Raw genomic sequence first — 21,105 nt, 5'->3', positions numbered from 1 at the left:
AATTTTGGTAATTTGACATTACGTCCGCCATGAGTTGTCGTGGCCGAGTGGTTAAGGCGATGGAGTCGAAATCCATTGGGGTCTCCCCTCGCAGGTTCGAGTCCTGCCGTCAACGTATTTGACCAAGTCAAGAACCTCTTACAAATCCTGAACTGTCCATCAGGTGTGGCTCGGCTTGTTTTGCACACACCTATTGTTATCCAAATGTCACAACGCAACATGGTTGGTATCAACTCTCCAAAACTATTCACCAATGACAACACACATTTCAAAATATAGCTTGGCAATGTTTCTACACAAGAGCGCGTTCAGATCCCTACTAAAAATATTGTTAATGTGACATGGGAACTGTCACGTGTTGTCGTGGCCGAGTGGTTAAGGCGATGGAGTCGAAATCCATTGGGGTCTCCCCACGCAGGTTCGAATCCTGCCGACAACGTATATTATTTGGAGGAGAACCTCTGTAGGTTCTTAAATTCTCACCGGTTGATCAGTTGTGGCTTTGCATGTTTTGAACACACCTTGTTATCCAAGTGTCAAAATGCAACAGCGTTCATATCAACTCTCCAAAACTATTCACCAACGACGACACACAATTCAAAATATAGCTTGGCATTGTTTCTGCATATACGAGCACATTTTCAGATCACTACTCAAAATGTTGGTAATTTGACATCATGGATGTCACGTGTTGTCGTGGCCGAGAGGTTAAGGCGATGGAGTCGAAATCCATTGGGGTCTCCCCTCGCAGGTTCGAGTCCTGCCGTCAACGTATTTGACCAAGTCAAGAACCTCTTACAAATCCTGAACTGTCCATCAGGTGTGGCTCGGCTTGTTTTGCACACACCTATTGTTATCCAAATGTCACAACGCAACATGGTTGATATCAACTCTCCAAAACTATTCACCAATGACAACACATTTCAAAATTTAGCTTGGCATTGTCTACATATACAAGCACATTTTCAGATCCCTAAAAAGAATTTTGGTAATTTGACATTACGTCCGCCATGAGTTGTCGTGGCCGAGTGGTTAAGGCGATGGAGTCGAAATCCATTGGGGTCTCCCCACGCAGGTTCGAATCCTGCCGACAACGTATATTATTCGGAGGAGACCCTCTGTAGGTTCTTAAATTCTCACCGGTTGATCAGTTGTGGCTTTGCATGTTTTGAACACACCTTGTTATCCAAATGTCAAAATGCAACATCGTTCATATCAACTCTCCAAAACTATTCACCAACGACGACACACATTTCAAAATATAGCTTGGCATTGTTTCTGCATATGCGAGCATTTTCAGATCACTACTCAAAAAGTTGGTAATTTGACATCATGGATGTCACGTGTTGTCGTGGCCGAGTGGTTAAGGCGATGGAGTCGAAATCCATTGGGGTCTCCCCTCGCAGGTTCGAGTCCTGCCGTCAACGTATTTGACCAAGTCAAGAACCTCTATAGGGCTTACAAATCCTGAACTGTCCATCAGGTGTGGCTCTGCTCGTTTTGCACACACCTATTGTTATCCAAATGTCACAACGCAACATGGTTGATATCAACTCTCGAAAACTATTCAGCAATGACAACACATTTCAAAATTTAGCTTGGCATTGTCTACATATACAAGCACATTTTCAGATCCCTAAAAAGAATTTTGGTAATTTGACATTACTTCCGCCATGTGTTGTCGTGGCCGAGTGGTTAAGGCGATGGAGTCGAAATCCGTTGGGGTCTCCCCTCGCAGGTTCGAGTCCTGCCGACAACGTATGCATCCTTAAAAGTAAACCCTCGCGAATTTCACATCACCCTTAAAAAGGGTTCCCTAAGTCTGGTCTTTGTGAGAGATTAAACTCATTTATTTTAATTTTGGGGGCAAGGTCCAACACACCTGATTCAAACAATTAGGATCAATATCAGGCTTCTGCAAAGCTCGCTGATGAGCTGATCAATTGAATCCGGTGTGTTGGAGGAGGGAGACATCTACGTGTTGTATTGTGGCTCTGCAGGATCAGACTTGGAAAACCCTGGACGAGCGTATGCATGCTTTTAAGCAAAGCTATGGTCATGCCATTGTCAAAATGTAACAAGGTTTACATGAACTGTACTCCAAAATAGAAATCGTTGTCGGCAGGACTCGAACCTGCGAGGGGAGACCCCAATGGATTTCTACTCCATCGCCTTAACCACTCGGCCACGACAACACATCTACCACACAATTAGATCAATTTAGAAATGCAAAGCTCAAGTCGGAAACGCGTCGATACTCAACAATAAATTTGTCACATAATGTATCAAAGAGCAAGAAATGTAAATGAAAATAAAATACCGATCCCAGTGGCAGTCTGCTCCTGGTATTTGTCCATATCTATATGAAGGCTGGTGGTAAAGAAGTCCAGCTTGGCCACAAGTCTCTGGTACATGGACACCATTTCGTTCTTCTGCTTGGACAGGGATGAGTTGTGCCTCAGCAAGCTCATACTGGAAGGAAAAGTTTGGGACATAGACTTCATATAACCCTGTGTGTGTGCGTGCGTGTGTGTGCACGCGCTTCCTACATGGCTGCTTTCTGTCCCTGCTGCAGTCTCTGCCAGTCCTCCTTCAGGGAGCGGATGGTGTGCCACGCCTGGCCACAAGTCCTCCTCAGTGGGCTGTAAGGCAGTACGTGCTTTGGGTCTTTTTCTGGTCAAACAGAAGAGTATGATTATTTGACTATTCATCGCTATTGGAGAGCTGGTTTCAACAATTTTTTCAGATACATTGTACACCAAAAAGCAGAATGGCAATAAGTCATGTTGGTATGGTGCACAATGTTTGCTATCGCACTAGTATGTTTGCAAATGTGTGGCAGGGTGAAAACAAATAAAATAGTATAAGAAATAGTGAAAGTGGAAAAACAGACTTGTTGGTAAATTTTGCATAAATAATTGTTAAAGGGGAAGTCAACACGAAAGTTTTCTTTGTCATATGTACTATGTGCCTTCACTAGTCTAAAACATGACATTCTAATTAGTATTGTGGAATATGACACATTATATTGTAATTGCATCATTTAGTAGAGTTTTTTATTTATTGTCCCATATTCTAGTGCAGTATTGATTTGCCTTACAATCATTAAATTTACTTTTTAGTAATAAAACCGCTGCCTTGTTTTTGATGAACAAGTACTGTTATTTAATGTTGGACTTAATGGTGGCACTTAAAAGTGCAAAGAAAGTTTTTGGTTTTAAAGGTTTTGAGAACACATTATTAAAAGGTAATTCCAAAATGAGAAGGGGAAAGACTCACGGATAAAACAGATGTTTTCAGGGAGGGGGCGAGGAGTCAACGGTGGTTCATAACTACAAGATGAGCGATCAAACAGGAAAACCAGAGGGAAGTCTGTCCTGCGGCCATCTATCTCCTACGCACATGAGACATGATGCATTATCACGCAGTGCCATTGACAATTTTACCGTAAACATAGATGTTGTCGTTACAGTGTAATCGACGGCGCACTGCGTGGCCAGCCCGTGAGAATCCAAGGCTAAACCGGCCTCCAACAGCAACTCCTGCATAGCTGCAGGGATGCTCGTGTCTGTTTCGATTCTCTTCTGCAGCTCGGCTACCGTCTCGTCATCTGCGACGGCGTACCTCAGGATTTTGGCCGTGGTCATGTTCAAAACCTGAACCATCTGAGAGGAATAGACCATAAATGGAGCTGAAAACAACCGAGTGAGTAAACCACTATGTTCTCAAACTGTTTACATCAAGTATGTTATGGCTGGCTGTTCCTTGAAGTGTCTCTGATCTATCACTTGCCATGTTCCTTCTATGCTTTTGTTCCTTTATTATGTTATATAGGCCTGATGTTTTACAGTATTTAAGCTTGAGTTACTCAGTGACACGTTACATACACAGTACGTCAAATTTTCTTTGTATCGGAATGCCAATTTAGCCTTCCCTGTAGAGCTGTTCAGATTTAACCTTTCAGACACCTGCGCTAGTTTTGTCAAAATTCATTTACTCTGACGCCATCTAGAGGTCAAAATGTAGAATTGCTTAATTTCCACGACAGCACCAAGCAGTGACTAAATGGGTTACTAAATTAGGGAGCAGTATTGCAGTTATAGCAGTAAGTGTGTAGAGCAAACATACAATATTTATAAATAACCAGAAATAAATGAATTTAAAACTGTCAAGCTCAAAGAAGGATTGAAGCAGAGAGGGCTCGTTGAGAAGGAGTAGGTAAAGCCTCCATTCTTAATATCACATAATCTGATATAATTACATGTGATCAAATGGGATTACATTATGATACGAGGACGGACAAGGTTTTTTTTTTTTTTTTAGTTATTTTGTAATCTGGATTTTTTTTTTAAATGTCATTGTGGTGTGGATTTTCCCAGAAATGTAAGAGCGACATCATTGGCGAATACGTCAAATCATAGTTGCTCTATCAAAAGCCATAGAAGGAAAACTTGTACCCAAACCAATGTAAACATAACCACCTTGATGGAGGGAATAAACAATAATAATAAATCAACACAATGACTGTGATTGAATCTCACTTTGAGCTGCAGAATAAGTTCCAGCCGGGAAAAGCAGTTGCTGGGCGTGGCGTCAGGATCTTTGCCCCTTTCTTGTGGAGACCACTTGAGCATCAGCCACAGCCACCTCTCCAGCTTCTCCGCTAAAAGACTGTCACGTACACGCCACATGAAAAGTGAAACACGCATGACTAGAACAGGGGGTTACCAACATTTTGGAACTTGAGAGCTACTGTTTGGGTCCTGATTAAGGTGATGGGCTACCAGTTTGATACGCACATCTCTTTGTTGGTGTGAAAGTTGCATTCGAACTACATCAGGCATGAGTCCTCCTCTTCAACTGCAACATGTAGTTCGTTAGCTAGCAATGCGTACACCCTGAAAATGAATCTTCCCTTTGGATAGTCCAATGGCGTGGCCGCTTTCGAGCATGTCGTTTTCTGCCGTGAGTATGTGCACGTCACTGAGAGAACGCAGGAGACTGGGTCCCAAAAAAATTGGATTTCATTTGAACTTGGCAGGATGGTTCACAATATTCTTCTCTGTGATATGGCAAATTTAGAAGACTGCTTTGGGGTCTGTTTTTAGGCTCCTCCTATTTTAGTTTTTTTTTTGAGGGGGGGGGATACCAACGCAAGTGGTCCTTCGGGGGCGACTTCATGCCTGGGGCCCTCATGTCGGGTGTCCTCTGCTCCAGTATGTCTTCAGCATTTGTACAGTGATGTGACTCACCTGTTTAGGTTGTTAGGTTGAGGGAGCTGTTTGGAGTAGCGGACTACCCCGGAGAGGTCCTCGTAGACGACAATGTCACTGTCTTGCTTCAGTCGTAGTTTATTGTGCCTAGAAATGACAAAAGAAAATTCTTATCTTCGATGTTAGGAATCACCATGTAGTGACTGTCTTTTCTAATTTACAGATCTCATTTGCGACAAATAACCTGCCTTTGTGAATATAACATAATACTCTAATGCTCTTCTTGATATTACAAGCTCAAAATATTATAAGAACTTATTTGCAATGCAAACTACAACCACAGCAATGATATATGGTATATTATTAATTTAAGGTAGAATAAAGCACAAAGTAAACATGCAGGACTGGGATTGTGAGTCTGAAACAATGGGTGGGTATTTTTCCTTTTTGCACCCCAAACATGCCCTCAGGTTTTATATCTTTCATTCAGCATAATAGTGAAGGACAAGCGGCATTGATGTTGGCACAACACGCGTATCCTGCAATTCTTCAAGTCGGAGACTTTGGTTTATTCACGTGTTCCTAGTTCGTTCAAATGCAGTCGTAACAGGCGCAAAGGTCGGGCAAACTCCGGAAGAATTGTCTAGTCACGACATGATGAGAATGGACCGAATGCAAGGTGAAAATAACAAAAAAGAGCAGCTCATCAATCAAAAAGAAAGTTTAGACTCAACCAGAGAACAGGTTGCCAGGTTGGCAAAAAAGGCCGAAATCCTGTGATGCACTCAAACACCAACGTCCCAAAGCTCCAGTAGTCCACAGCGACCGTGTACTTCTTTCTCTCGATTAGCTCGGGAGCCTGAAAGATAAGAATCATGAAGGCGGTCAGGAGGACAAGAGCTTGATGCCACACTTGGAATGTGTCTGACTGACCAAGTACTGCAGCGTTCCCACAAACGAAGTGCAAAGGCTGCTCTGGTCCAACTCCTTAGCATAGCCTAGGTCAATGATCTTGTGGATCAACTAAAACAGAGGAATAAAAAATAAAAAAACAGTGGTTTAAGTGCTAAGCTTGCATTAATAGGGCAAATACATGTATATGAATACAGCGTCGGTTTGGTTGAGTTGCATTTTTTAAATATTAGTTTTGTTTTGGTTGTCTCTTCCTGTCATGTCAGTACTGCTTCCTGTCTCTTTCCCATGTGTTTCGCCTGGGTCCAATTGTCCTCATTTCCCTTTTAATATCCTGGCCTGTCTCGTGTAGATTTCCCATGTGTGATCATTCTCGCGCTAATTCGGACTTGGTTTGCACATTAAGAAATAGTGTAAACAGAATTTATTTGTTCCAGAGGTTGATTGTGAAACAAAAGCAAACAAACAAAACTTTTTATCCAAGTAGACATGTAATTTTAGTAACTTGTGAAAAAAGAAAAAGATCCGATACTATGACACAGATACCATTTTACAAGTTATACATATCATTCCCGGGTAGGTGGCGTAGGAGCCCTGTCAGGCGTGAGAAGAGATTCCAAATGACATTTAAGGTCAACACAGACAAGACTTGTAGGTGAAACGTGTGGCAAAACATGAAGTTGGATGCTAACATTCACTGCCAGCCATATTAGAGTATTTTGACATTTTCAAGACAAACAGGATATTGTAGCCAATGATTACATAAACACCAAACTTCCAAATGAAAGAATAGACTGTTTTCCGTTTTTTTTTTATAATCAGTAATAGAAAGGTATGTTGCAAAATCTACTTCATCAACTGGCGGTTGTGCGTCCGTAAAGTTGTTTTCAAGTTTGAATATTACAGTGGAGTAGCAGCATCAGCCGGTCCTCAACCATCCCCCGTTGAAAAAAAACGGAATTGTCAAGTTTACACATCAGTGGCAGTTTCAAATGTCCGTAATGACAATTTGTTACTCTACACTTGGCATGGCAGGTTGATTGAACACTCTAAATCGGCCCTAGGTATGAGTGTGAGCACGGATGGTCGTTTGTCGAAGAGTGCCCTGCGATTGGCTGGCAACCAGTCCAGGGTGTGCCCCGCCTACTGCTCAAAGACAGCTGGGATAAGCTCCAGCACCCCTCATGACCCTCGTGTAAATGCAAAAAAATGTCGTAAGAAATTATTTTTCACAGTTAAAGCAATCTAATAATTTGTTTCATTTGTAAAAGGAGCCAGTTCTTTCAAGTAATGAATTGAACTCAGATAAGAATTTATGAAAAATTGTACCCGATTAGGGATATTCAATACACACACAAAAAAGGCAAAGACTGGGAGATGGGCTGATCCCAAGATGCATGTGGACAACATTAGGACGGGATTTTCCACGGAAATTCAGGTCAAATTCAAGAGTTGTAAAACCAGGAACCATTTAAGTTTATAGGGCGTAAGCTATCGTTTGAAACGTTTGCCTTGCTCTTCTTTTGTTTGAAAATCTTTTCATATAAAGCGGGTTCATAGGCTGTCAAATCACATGCTATAAAAGCAACAGATGGTGCTAAAATTCTCATCATGTTCTCATGTGAGATTAGAAGAGCGAATGTAGGGAAAGCAAAATCATCTGCGAAGAAAATGTGACATGAACTCAAGATGACAAATGAAAGCATCTCACCTAGAGAATTATGACTTCATTCAATAGGTATTCCTTCCCTGTCCCTTTATTTCATTAGATGGAACCTTATGTAACCGTATAAAAAAAGAGGCCCAGACCCTACAAGTCCAAGGAGAAATTGCAGGATTTGGTTTTCCGTTGTTAAGTTAAACTCAAGCTTAGAGCGGAAAGCTTGTCGAAAGAAAAGGCCAAAAATGCCAAACGACCAAAATCTAACCTCGTCCTCGTGATTTGGGCATATTTCTCATTGAACTCACTCGCTTCTCTCCCTGCTGCAGCACAATGTTTTCAGGTTTCAAATCTCGGTGGATGATCCGCTTCTTGTGGAGATAGGTCAGAGCGGAGGCTAAAAGGAAGAGAATGAAAAACAAAATGGGACCAATTAAGCATGATTCACCGCCAAATACAACTTTCATCATAGGAACCTCCAGAGAACCACATTTCTCAGAACTGGATTCATTTGATCAGTCTAAGATCTGTTTTAGGTTTCAAAAAATTGCCTCCAGGCTTCAGAGTTTCTAAAACTCTGTTTGCTGCGTGAGCATGCACAGGAAACCGTTCCCCCCCCGACTTTTCTTCTTTTCATGACTTGTGAATATGTTCCCAAACCCATAAACAGGTGAGTCGTGATGTTTAAAAAGCGAGCCCCAGGGCACTTTCATGCTGAGATTGAGGGGTTTAACAAACCAGGGCGGATGAACAGAATCTTGACGGGAGCACGCGAAAACGCGGCCAGGTTTGGTCGGTGACGGACTTATAGTGTGACGTCTCGCTGCCGTCTAACACACAGAACGATATCTTGTAGTGTGACTACGCGATTGTCATGAACGAGAAAAAAGTCGTGTAGTCTGAGAAGGCCATATGACAACTTGTGGTTCACTGTAACAAACATCCACTTGAATCTAAAACACTTACGGGAACACCCCTTCCACGAAACGTGTGTCAAAGAGTGAGTAGTGTGTGCGCTGACGATGACTGTTCAACCAATCAGAGCGCAGATGCATGCTTGTCGATGCTTAGGTCATTACCACGTTATTGGCAAAAGTTAAGGAAACGCCCTTCAATGTTACCATGTGTAACAGCACATACAGTCAATGTGTGTGTGTGTGTGTGTGTTACGAAATCAATGAGCAACACCAAATGTGGCTTGTCAAAAGTGTATACATTGAGAAAGCAGCTCCACATGTTGGACTGAGGGCTCGTATGTTGGAAAAGCGAGCGTCGTCGTCGTCCGATGGCTGTCGTATGCTTGTGCATGTGTGTGAGCTGTCGCCATGGTGACTAAACGCTGCCGTTTCGGGTCAGTGGTGACATCATGAGGCTGGCTAAATGACCCCAGCTTTCAAACGAAAGGAAGGTAATGATCCTGCCAGCTCACTCAGACAAATTATGAGTCAAACAATTAGTTGATACAATGAGGCTGCTGGTGATACTCACAAATGTCGCACAACAGAATCAAAACGGAGCCCTCGCGCATTCCACAGCAGTTCTCCAAGAGGTTCAGATACTGCGGAGGGAAGAGACAGGCAAGAATAATGACCGTGTCATATCAATCTTTCCTCCTCTTGATTTAGAGCGGAGGTCCCCCAACCACTGGGCCGCAGCCCAGTCCGGTGCGGCGTGGGGACCGGTACCGAGAGGCTGCATATAATTTTTTTTTTTTGCAGTACTTAGGGTGACGGGCTTCTCTCCGTTACATCCAACTACGATGGCCAAGTGGTGCAATGGATCATCTTTGAGACGTGAACCGTACGGATCAAGCACCACGGCTCGGGCCGGGCACGATCCGCGTAACGGCTGGTGAAAATAAAATTGTGCGCAATCACATTAAGGCAACATGATGAATCTGCAATTACTATAATAGCAGCAAAAGAAGTTGAAACCTCACGTGGATCACGTAAGTCGCACGTATGGGAGCATTTTGGCAACTTGTGGTGAAACCAGTCCTCAAATGAATGAGATTTTTTTATTTCTATTTCTTGTCACGACACCGTCATTTCAGACAGACATGTCAGGGAAGCTGCAAACATACTCAAGGAACACGCTGTCTCCGCAATGGCGAACTTCAAACTAAAGCTTAACAAATAATACATTGAGTCATTTTTGCCAATGCAATAGCCTTAGTAGACTTTTACTTTGAAGTTGGCCCTTGTGGTGGCGTAACGGCTACCTTGACATCCATTTTCGACCTCTCAGCTTGCTTTATCGCAGTTTAAATTGACATGACATAGTTGCCACCAACATCAACACAACACCATCCCGAAATTATATTCACTCGCTAACAAACCGCTAGTTAATTACGTCATCATTGTATAACACAACAATAGTCTCCGGCGTTAGTGGCTATACTACTGGCTAGCAGCTAGCTGTTAGCATTGCCGGTCGGCATGTCTTCATTTCATTGTCATTGGAGAATTTTCCATCCATTAAGTACATTGCGTTCATGCACAGGCTCAGATTCTAATACTCGCAGCCAATGATGGACTCAAAGTTGTTGATTTTGGTTTTGTGTAAAGCGGGAATAAACTAGTAAATCAGCAAAGGATTTATTTGACATTTTTAATGATAACCACCAATCACTCCTCAGCTGGAAACCTGACCAAAAGGATGAGACTGAACAGCCATCTGCCTCCAACTTGCTGTTGCTTTCACTGGCTTTGCGGTTCATGATTATTGGGATTTTATTTTGTCTGGTAGTAATATTTTACATGAACCCGGGGTGCATACTCCCTGGTTTCAGATAATTAAAAAAAATGCACAAAATCCGCTGACACAAACAAAATGAAATAACTCTTTGAGGGGGGAAAAGTGCCATATCTCTTTTCATAATTCGAGTTAAGATCAACCATAAGGTGCGTATAATCTTTTCCATTCAACGTTATGATTATTGTATTAAGTTGATGTTTTGCTGGTATAAAGCTGTATTGGTCCAGCTCCCATACTTTGTTTTTAATAAATGAACTGCAAGCAGACAAATATGTAAGCTTCCTGACTGGGTGGACAATGATAGGGTGGATATATTTTTTTTTACAAATTTTCATTGAGCAAATGGTGAACCTTCACTCAGCAACATGATTCAGTAAGGAAGCTGACTATGACTATGTATTGTTTAACGATTTTTATAACAACTAATATTTCACTGTGACAGAGTGGACATGGTAAGCTCGACAACATACAACGACACACATAATGTCAAAAATTACAAAACGGGAACGGAACGGTCTGGTCCTCCAGCCTGGCCAGATGCCCATCTTTGGGGCGGGGGCTGACAAATTTTAAAAAAGGCTTCGATTAACAAAGGCCCGAGGTTGATGATATTCCGACCCACGAATCGTCCCTTGTGCGTGTGATGAATTTACTCGCGAAATGAGCAAACGGCAAAAATTGCCGAACGAATCAAAAGCGTGAATACCAACTGAGAGACGTGAGACAGCAATGTGCATTCAAGTGGGCCTCTATTTCCTTATTCAGACATCACGCAACCCGCGTCTACCACCTGCTACTAAAAATCGAGTATGACTTCCTTGGATAAACAAAAATAGTGCATTGGAGTTTATTTCCTATAAATTTATAAATTGCCAGCTGTTTTACGTCTAAATGAACGATTTCAGCAGAATGCCCAAACTCAATTAACTCAATTAATAGACATTGCAAAATGAGTACTATTTTATTCTTGTTTTATATATAATACAATTATTATATACTGTCTATAATAATCGTTTTTAACGATTATGCCAATTTTGCAATCGTTGAGTGTAATAATCTTAATTGTAATTGAATTTCGATTAATTGCACAACCTTACTGATGAGCCAATAGGAGCACATGACAATAAAATTGTATTGACTGACCAAGCCTATTTCTTTATCAATGCTGTTATCATGTACAAAAACAGAATATTGTGATTTTCTTTTTCTTGGTTCAATCTGATCTTTTTGGTTTTATTCACAATACAGTTTTTTTTTTTTATACAAGATCACAAGCTTTTTCTTAATCTCGCCAACCTCCTCATAATATTGTGATAATTATTGCACCGCGCGGTTCATATCGTGATATTATCGTAGCGTGAGATTTGGATATAGTTACATCCCTACTTTTTACCTTTCTCAGATCCCCTCCTTGGCAGTATTCCATGGCCAGCAGCGGCAGGTCATTAGTAGCCACAAGTTTTTGCATCCCCTCGGGAACCTCCCTGGCTGCCACCACGTTGACATGATCCAACCTAAGTGTGTTTGGATAGTCATATAGTTTTGATCAGTTAATTGTTTGGTAAAGGACATGAACAAGGTATATAGTAGTACAGAATCAGTGCAGACCAAAGTGCTGTACAGAAGCTCCAATTTAGCAGTTCACCTCTATTTACCACCAGTTAGCCCAAGAACCATTTTAAATGGGGCACGCGTCGCTCCAGGCTTATTTATTGCGTCATTACAGACACGCAACAAATCCCTTGTGAGTCATCACTTGGCAATAATGTTGAGGAAAACGCCCTTTTAACGGGAAGAAACCTTCATCTGGTTACAAAGTGCACGGCCCTATGTGTGTCCCCCCCCCAGTAACACAGATGAAAAATTTTGGCCACCCTCCAGCATTTAACTTGACCATCTCAGGTCTAGAACATTGCTTAAAAATAAAAAATTGAGGCGTATTTCGCATTTTTTCCATAAAATTTGTGTCACATAGAAACAATAGGTGACAACAAAAGTAGGTCCACCCTTTAGGTGCCATCTTGCTGTAGTTGCCACCTCACTGGATGGTACATAATGGATAAACTATTTCGGAATCCTGAACAACAACACTTAGCCTGGCGCTGTTTAAAAAGCGGGAGTAGAAAAATCAAAACAACAAACTCTAGTTGATATGCTACAGCCACAACAGTGTGGAACATGTAATCAGTGCATGACAGCGGCATTAACAGGAGACGCTGCGATAATAAGCCGCAGGCAGACGTGTTCATTTGTCAAATGATTGAACACTTATAACAAACTCGAGTGTTTAAAAGATAAAGACAGGATGCTTTCACAAGCGAAACGATAGATGACCTCATGTGAGAAATATATTCGATTTAAAAACACGTTGAAGTGGAGGAAGACTCTCTGAATAAGCAGGCACTTATAAGCCTTCTAAATATAGAGTATGGAAGACAGAACCCAGGATCGTCTTACCCCAAAAACACCATTATGGTCGTGTTTTTACAGAATACGTGCACAAAGACGTTTGTGGTGTGATTATATAATAGCTTGCCCTCACAATGTTTGTCACAATGTGGGTGCACGAGGTCTGTGGTTGTCTGAAAACAACACACTTTTTTAAATTGAAATGTTTTCATGGCCGTATTTTGAATTCACACACGCATGCAAACGTCTGACGTCTTGAGTCTTGCAAAAAAAAAAAGAAAAAGAAAAGAGGAGACACGCCCACAACGCAGACGAGAGAGGATGTGATGACACCAAAGTGGGGCACAATGAGGAGGTGGCACTTTACTGTGTCAGAAATAACCACCTAAAGTCCATAAATAAGCCCAGACCTCAGCACAAACCTTTTAGTATGAAATGCCACGTGCCATTCTCACTATTTCAGGATAGAGGCTTTGTTTTGAGAAAACAGATGGGGGTGGAACCTTCAAATGTCAAACACATGTCATGGAACGCATTGCAGTGAGTCACAACAAACTCAAGTGTTTTATTTTCTTTCTTATTCAAACGCAGCTCAAGGAAAAAAAAAACAGAGACACTGGATGGTAAAAATAAAGAGGAAAATCCCTGATTTCTTCATCAGACTCAAGACAAGTTTGTACAGCAAAACTGGCATTGCTAAAACTAACATCTTTTCAAATGGAGATATTAAAGTATCACAGGAGGCCACACGTGGATACAATTATTGGTACTCATCCATTAAAGGAAGACAAAAAAAAAAATCAGTAAGAATGTCCTTTGGACTGAGAAGACAAAGTTTGCACTTTTTGGCAAGTCACATCAGCTCTGTGTTTACGGACACAAAATAAACATGGAGGAGGTTCAGTACTGTCGAGGGATCAGGCACAGAGTGTCTTGAATATGGGACAATCAAATCTCAACACAATTATGGCTCGCATTCAGGAAGCGGAAGCACAGTTACGTTTCATAGTCCTCCGACAAGTTAAAGACAGCTAAACACACAGCTACAAAACCTAGAGAATTATATCGATCCATTATCAAGGGTGGTTAAGACCTAAACAGGTTTCCAAATCTAAATCTTATTGAGACAACCAGAGGAGTGAGCCAAAATAACTCAAATTTGTATTGACGGAAATTTGAGATGGTGGGTGTTTAACTAACTTCACAAAAAAGAGCGGAATATTCTTCAAAAAAGAAGCTTTAAGCCATGAAGTGCCACCGCCAGTTAAAGTTCACTGTCAAACTAAGCATAAAACAAAGAGAATTACACTTTGTGCATTTGAAAGAACCGAAATGTATTTTGGAGGCTGATTTAAAACATGTTTTTACTTCTTTCAAACACATCAGGTTTTTGAGATATTTTCATTTTTGGTTTTTAGGTTTGACGTATAAAAGCTTGTGCAATACAGATTTTACTATGTGTTGTAATTTATATCTGACGTTTCAAAAAAAAAAAAAAACGTTGCTGAACCTAACCCAGAATTCATAAATATTACAAATATATTACTATAATTCCTTATAGTTATTATTATGAAACTCATATGTGCTATAAAAAAACAGGGCAGATTCAAAACCCCCCAAAATTTACTTGCATGTCTGATTAAAAAAAAAAATTAAGTTGCTGGTGGAATAGGAAATGCCATAGATGAGTTAAATAATAGCATCAATCAAGTATAACACTTTAAACAACAAATAGGCTCAAGCAAATCACAAGCAAAAGCAGCAACACAAATAGACAATATAACAACACTCAAAGTCACATATTCTTTATCCTCAGCAAAAAAAAAAAATTTAAAGTTACTGAAGCTAAGTTGATCACTCACAGTAGTTGTGAAACTCGTCTTTGTTTGTGTTTGCATGCTTAGTGGCCATGCCATGTACACCAGAACAAACATCGTGATGCACAAAGAAATTCATTCTTTACATTCTACTCAACAATGTTATTATGAAAAGTTTTTATGAAAAAACACATTCCAAAGATTGTTGAACTGACCTCTTCATGATCTGGATCTCCAGACACCATCTCTCTTTGTTTCGCTCGCTCAGCTCCTGGCGGCACTGCTTGATTGCAATCTGCTCCTCTGTATCCTTGCCAACATAAAACCAAAATATGGAAGAATTATCAAAAGGGAAACTGGCTCGATGATTGCAAAAAAAAATAAATAAATAAAAGGCTAAACTAACGAGTTGATTTGAATAATGTATTATTAATAGGAGAAGATGAAAGGGGTGTTTTATTATTCATAGACACGTCAGATGAAAATTGCAACATACAACCACCACGTAGTATATATAATCAGTTAAGGAAGCGATGAGCAACACAAGTATACATTTCTCATTCCTTCTTTCCCACGACGTCATCCTAGTCAAAGCGCTGCCCGTAAATTGACCTGGCGCCTAATAATAACCCGCAACATTGTCATCCATACGGGAAGAAGGAAGTTTAATCATCAGCGGCGCCCTCTTCAGGTACTAAATGTTCTGCTTCTGCCAGGCCATTTTTTGGGGGGGACATCCTGAAGTGTGTTGGCACTACTCTGAATGACCAGTGAGTCCTATCTCACTCATTGCGATTACATAGTATCCCTGATAAAAGATTAATTTATCGGCCATGGAGATGTCTCAAATGACTTGGAGTGACCGTATTTTGAAACGATCAGTAAATGAAAGTAGTCGTTTCAAAACATTACTATTTGTCACATATTTCTAACAAGACATGCAACTCTGCAGTAACGAATTTCTTTCAGAATTTGGAGTGTGTTATTCCATGGTCTGTTTTTAAATATTTACAGAACAAATCGTACGTAGAAGAAACACTGTTATCGTGTAATGTGCTCAACATACAGTATTCACACCTGCGAGTGACTAACACAAACGAAGCACAGTCATACAGAAAGGAAGAGGAAGGCCCGTTAGGAGTGTGCGCTCATAATGCCATAAACTACATCCCATAATGCTCTCATCGTATGACTAGGAGTGATGTAACAATGCTGATTTTGATCAGACTATATTAAAAAAAGAAGGCATCTTTGGTGGGAAGTCAAACAAGTTACGAAAAAGAAATCCCCTTTCCTTAAGAGCTAAATACATTAAAAATGAAATAAATAAATTAACTTTTATCAACTTTGGACATGACAAAAAGGTCAACGTTTCCTTGTAAGCAGGGAACCTGGAGCACCCGGACAATGCCAGGAAACTCCGATCTGAAAGCAGATGATGCTTCTAGACACAATATACACAGACTGACGGCTCAATGAACACTTTTTTGCCTTGCGCACCAATTCAGGTGAATAAATACGCCATTTTGTGTGTGTCGATTATATTATGCATTTTAGAGAAGCAGAACAAAACATTTTGCATTATGGTTAAATAAAAACAAATTTCAAAAGCAATTCAAGTGTTGGTTTTAGTTTTCTTTAGCACAGTACATTTCCCTAATTGTATTCATATGATTTCAGTCCTGTCACCATCAAAAAATGGATTGGTGCCCAAGTAAATTTAAATATGTTTACCAGTATTTCTTTTAGTATTTGTAGGTGGTTTCATAGAATTACTCCAACTCAGCAAAGTATGTCGTTTTTGGTTCCATTTTAAATGCACCAATCAGTTACAGTTTAGTTTTCCTTGTAAAGCTCTTCTATTGGATCTCTCTTCACCTGACGAAGCAGACATATACTCTCTGCGAAAGCTTGTGTCAAGTAAACCAAATAGTCTTAAAGGTGCCACCTCTGTCTTATTCATCCATTGGATCTCATTAGACTGTGCATGTGTTCCTAATGTGGTGCAGTGCCAGCGTATTTTACAGAAACATAATGTTAAACTGGAGATGGTGAATATGCTCTGGCAACGCAAACCTTATTTTGCCATCGAGTGACATTCCCAAAGCCTCCTGTGCCAAGACGCTCTTTCAATTCCCAGGACCCACAGCTCTGTGGCTGATGAAGGGGGACACGGTTCATGGCTTCCACCGGGGCTCCTGAAAACGGCCACACCTGCAAAGAAGATACTATTTACATTGAGGCTACTGGGAAGTGGCATGGCAGGTTCATGACAACAAAGCATCATCCTCATAGGCTACAAAAGTTGAACCCCCATTACAAAAAAACTAATTGTGAACCCTCTGAAATTACTTGCATTTTTGCATAAACTGATCATAAAATATGTTTGGATGATGATCAAGGTATAACAATATTCAAACACAGTCTTCTGAAACCAACACACAAAATATTATACAGTATATATATATATATATATATATATATATATATATATATATATATATGAATTGCTGTTGAAAGTTTACACACCCCAGCTTAAATGCCAGAGTTAGTTAGGAAATAGAAAAATCTGCTTATTTATTTTTTTGAATCTATTTGCGAGGGGAAGTTATAATAACTGAGATGCAGTAGCAGTAGTTACATGTCGTTACATCTTACGGTACAAGTATGGTGTGCAGAGAGCATCCAGATCTTCAGTGGGAGCTCATCGCACACTTCTTTCCATTAAACCAAGGTTGAAGTCCAAAAGGTATCTTCAGCGTATCATGCTTTGGGATTGCTTTACTTCAGGATGGAATTGGCGACCATTCTAAATACCATTCAGTGCCATAAAGAAATATTCCAGGTAATAGGTTGTATTGATGGTGATAATTAGAAATTATCTTCTTTTCAATTCTCCCACATCACAAAACCCTGGGATTTGATCAGGGGTGTGTAGACATTTTCTGTGCACTGTATAGAGGAACTCTGCAAACCCGTACCTCTCAAAATGGCTGCACGTTAAACCCAGTATTAGTAATTACTAATTTATGTATCCCCAAATATCAAGATATAGTTTACATACATACAAACGAATCACTTCATGGTCTGCCTTCTAGGAAAGTATCAATTAAATATGTTTCTGATGAGGCAGCAGAGCATATGTGCACTTAGACCTGTCGATATTATTTTGTCATTTTATTGAGCTGAATATGTGAAATAAAAGACTACAACCATGTTTTTTTTTCATTAGCAGGGTTATTCAAAAGTGCGCATTAATATCTTCGCAAAGTTGTTCATCTTGACGTTATTAGGGTGTGGGAATGTAATGAATCGGCCGGTGAGTGTGCAGCTGTACAAGAAATAACTTAGCGACAGGTCAGAAAGGACACAAAGTGCATTGTATCAGTTCATGCGGTGAAAAGGAGAATGTATCAACCAACAAGTAATTTGCGTAGAACAGCGACGTGCGCGTGTATTACAAAAATGTATCACTAAACTTCTCAACAAGCACACAATCAAAGTCATGGACGATGGCACCCGACGCCTACCTGATGTCTGATAGTTTTGGGTCCCGAAAAATGTTATAGTCCCCAGTTTTAGTTTGATTTACAGTAATAAAAAAAATAAAAAAATCTCCACCAAAACTTTGACTTCCTGATTGGGAGATTTCCTGTAAACCTGAAGGCTCCGCCCACGTGGGGGCAGTCACGTGAACCGTTCTCTTATTAATCTCAATGCTGAATGGTGATGCTTTTCAAACGTGCTCGTTTTGAAATTTGATAAAAGAAGAAATCGTACATATTATAGAACTGAGGGGCAGCCCATGGCAAACGTGTGTGAAGTACATATGCCTTGTATGGAGGACTGAAAGTGCCACATTTAAATCAATAAATACTCCATTAAACTTTTAACTAAAATTGTAATTAATAACTGAATTACTTCATTCATTCATTAAATGTGGAATTAAATAAATCAGCTAAATATATAAATGCACCATTAAATGATTAAATAAGAGTGTAATTAATTATACGTTTCAGTCTGTGAATAGGCGGCACGGTGTATGACTGGTTAGCTCGATGGCCTCACAGTGCAGAGGTTGTGGGTTCGATTCCGGCTCCAGCCATCCTGTGTGGAGTTTGCATGTTCTCCCCGTGCCTGAGTGGGTTTCCTCTGGGGACTCCGGTTTCCTCCCACATTCCAAAAAACAAGCATGGCAGGTTGATTGGACACTCTAAATTGCCCATAGGTATGAATGTGAGTGTGGATTGTTGTATGTCTATGTGTGCCCTATTGGCTGGCAACCAGTTCACGGTGTACCCCTACTGCCTAAGATAGCTGGGATAGGGTTCAGCACCCCCCGGGACCCTGGTGAGGAAAAGCGGTACATATATTGGATGGATACTGTGAATGCCACAGCCAGGTTGATGTCTTCAGGCTTGCTTGGAAAAATACACAAAATGATGTCTTGTATAAGCGTCTTGTTCCCTAATGATGTCATGGACAATGACTACATAATTACGTAAACCACAGTTCAGCTACAGTGCTCACAATTAATTCTTAGGAATCATATGATTTATTTTTTTGGGCTATTTTTTAAAAATGGTGTCATACAACATTGTTAACTGACATCACATCTCACAATTGAATGACTGATCGGACAGTGAAAGCTGGCCATTCCTTTTAATTGGTATTTGACCCAACACCGACAGCTGTGGTCCTCGCATTGTTTTTTTAGTTCTTTGATTATTTCCATGATCTGTGTATCTGTTTGTCTTTTAAATTGGATTCAGTTTTGTTATACGTTTTACCTGTATCCATTTGGTAATGGCTTTTCTTGCTCGTTAGATTTTTGTTTCTACCTATTCTCATCAGCCCGGTCCCATTTTTCTACCAATCAGCTTCCTCAACCACACCCACCTTGCCCAGGTGGACCTTGCTGTCTTGTCAGTTATCTTGTATTTAATTTCCTTAGTTAGTTAATCTGTGTGTTGTTTTTTTTATTGCTGTTGTTGTCAGCCATGTTTTGGTAGACTCCATGATTACTTGAGCCACAAGAGAACTTAATGGACCCACAAATCCCATGAAAATAATACACAGTCACACAACCACCACACCCATTATTGCAACACAGTGTCTTGGGCTGCAGGGAATGTTGAACTGTACGGTAATATTTCATGTTAAATAAATTCACTCTAAAAGATAAGCCTGCTATCAGTTTTGGCGCCTGAACCTTACATCCTGCATAAAATTCCATTTGGCATCAAAGAAGAAATGTAATCTTTGTCAGCTCATCATTAAGAGGGAGTGATAATATAACACAGATGGAAGCAAATCATCTCCACCGATCACAGTATACTTTATATGGACATTTTAAATAGATAGAGAAAACAGAACATTTATGAGCACGGCTCCATTCTATCCTCAAATTTGTGGGCCATCCTGGAGACGGATTTCCTTAGGAAGGAGGGACTTGCATGAAAAACTAACAAAAAAAAACGATTGTGGTTGTGACAAATGATTCCTGGGGCCAAGTGGTTCATCAGACAGACTGGCATCACATCAAGAAGAACAAAATTAGCAAAGCAGCAGAGGTCATAAACGGAAAATGAATCATAACATGCGTAGTTAAGCATTTTAGAATAACAAAGATGGGTGATGATCCTCTTCAAATTATAAATAGGAAACAATTAAGACATATGCAACAATGCATTTATGTACCCTGCATTAGGTCCGCATTTTACTCAATGTTGAAGTAGCATAAAGAGAAGAAACTGGCACTGAATTGCAGTCAGGGAAAGAACAACTTTTTGCCAGTCATCAATTTTGCAAAGTTGTTCCAATGTCAGTTGGCGGAGGAGCGGAATGACATGCTGACAAAAAATTGCCAAAAGGCGTCACAGCTCTCCAGATGATACCTGAAAAATAGAAAAAAAAGTGAAAGTGAGTTTTGATAAACCTTATACATATACAGAATGTAAACCACTTTTATGACATTTTTATTCTATTTTATCAACAATCTGAAGTGTAGCACTTTACCTGGCACAGCTGTGATACTGTCAGGTTGTGGTGGGGGTTGAAGAAGAGGAGGACCCAAAAATTCAGGGGCAACGTAAATGGTATTTAACTCATTCACGACCAGCCCAGTAAAAAAAAAAGGATTTTGACGTATTTATCCGTCAATGGTATTGAATGAGTTAATAAAAAAAACAAAGAAATACAAAAGTATAAAACAAATGCGAACAACAAAACAAGGACTTGACTTAACTGAAAGTAAAGCGAGACTGGCAGGAGGACACGAGCCGGAGACACTGACATGGACAACTGACGAGTGTAATGTACCGACAAGAACGGAAAG

At 40.3% G+C, this 21,105-nt stretch overlaps 1 protein-coding gene, 1 long non-coding RNA gene and 7 other non-coding genes across 10 annotated transcripts in view; 6 read left to right on the top strand and 3 right to left on the bottom strand.

Moving 5' to 3' along the window:
- ikbkb (inhibitor of nuclear factor kappa B kinase subunit beta) overlaps positions 1-18,441 on the bottom strand; it is a 27,148-nt gene extending 8,707 nt beyond the window's left edge. For both annotated transcript variants that reach the window (XM_088291365.1, XM_088291359.1), the window contains exons 1-14: positions 18,299-18,441; positions 16,845-16,982; positions 14,984-15,078; positions 11,936-12,056; positions 9,274-9,343; positions 8,094-8,182; positions 6,147-6,236; positions 5,948-6,072; positions 5,253-5,360; positions 4,542-4,671; positions 3,471-3,665; positions 3,280-3,394; positions 2,550-2,673; positions 2,321-2,472 (exon numbers count right to left, since the gene is read on the bottom strand). In XM_088291365.1, the coding sequence (XP_088147491.1) occupies positions 2,321-2,472; positions 2,550-2,673; positions 3,280-3,394; positions 3,471-3,665; positions 4,542-4,671; positions 5,253-5,360; positions 5,948-6,072; positions 6,147-6,236; positions 8,094-8,182; positions 9,274-9,343; positions 11,936-12,056; positions 14,984-15,078; positions 16,845-16,949 (1,519 nt within the window). In that variant the 5' untranslated portion in view covers positions 16,950-16,982; positions 18,299-18,441. The remainder of the gene's footprint in view (positions 1-2,320; positions 2,473-2,549; positions 2,674-3,279; positions 3,395-3,470; positions 3,666-4,541; positions 4,672-5,252; positions 5,361-5,947; positions 6,073-6,146; positions 6,237-8,093; positions 8,183-9,273; positions 9,344-11,935; positions 12,057-14,983; positions 15,079-16,844; positions 16,983-18,298) is intronic.
- trnas-cga (transfer RNA serine (anticodon CGA)) lies at positions 34-115 on the top strand. Its single transcript has one exon. It is a non-coding gene; the product is annotated as a tRNA-Ser (tRNA).
- Positions 358-439, top strand: trnas-cga (transfer RNA serine (anticodon CGA)). The gene has a single exon. It is a non-coding gene; the product is annotated as a tRNA-Ser (tRNA).
- Positions 691-772, top strand: trnas-cga (transfer RNA serine (anticodon CGA)). The gene has a single exon. It is a non-coding gene; the product is annotated as a tRNA-Ser (tRNA).
- On the top strand, positions 1,015-1,096 carry trnas-cga (transfer RNA serine (anticodon CGA)). The gene has a single exon. It is a non-coding gene; the product is annotated as a tRNA-Ser (tRNA).
- trnas-cga (transfer RNA serine (anticodon CGA)) lies at positions 1,346-1,427 on the top strand. The gene has a single exon. It is a non-coding gene; the product is annotated as a tRNA-Ser (tRNA).
- On the top strand, positions 1,678-1,759 carry trnas-cga (transfer RNA serine (anticodon CGA)). Its single transcript has one exon. It is a non-coding gene; the product is annotated as a tRNA-Ser (tRNA).
- trnas-aga (transfer RNA serine (anticodon AGA)) lies at positions 2,114-2,195 on the bottom strand. The gene has a single exon. It is a non-coding gene; the product is annotated as a tRNA-Ser (tRNA).
- Positions 18,442-20,087: 1,646 nt separating the features above from the next.
- On the bottom strand, positions 20,088-21,099 carry LOC148343907 (uncharacterized). The gene is made up of 2 exons (XR_015845765.1): positions 20,787-21,099; positions 20,088-20,665 (listed from the first exon to the last, which is right to left on the bottom strand). It is a non-coding gene; the product is annotated as an uncharacterized LOC148343907 (long non-coding RNA).
- Positions 21,100-21,105: the final 6 nt, after the last annotated feature.

The sequence above is a fragment of the Idiotropiscis lumnitzeri genome, chromosome 1 (assembly GCF_059441095.1).
Source record: "Idiotropiscis lumnitzeri isolate Australia: NSW breed Sydney's pygmy pipehorse chromosome 1, RoL_Ilum_1.0, whole genome shotgun sequence".
NCBI classification, from domain to species: domain Eukaryota; kingdom Metazoa; phylum Chordata; class Actinopteri; order Syngnathiformes; family Syngnathidae; genus Idiotropiscis; species Idiotropiscis lumnitzeri.
This window is presented reverse-complemented; position numbering and strand designations above follow the sequence as displayed.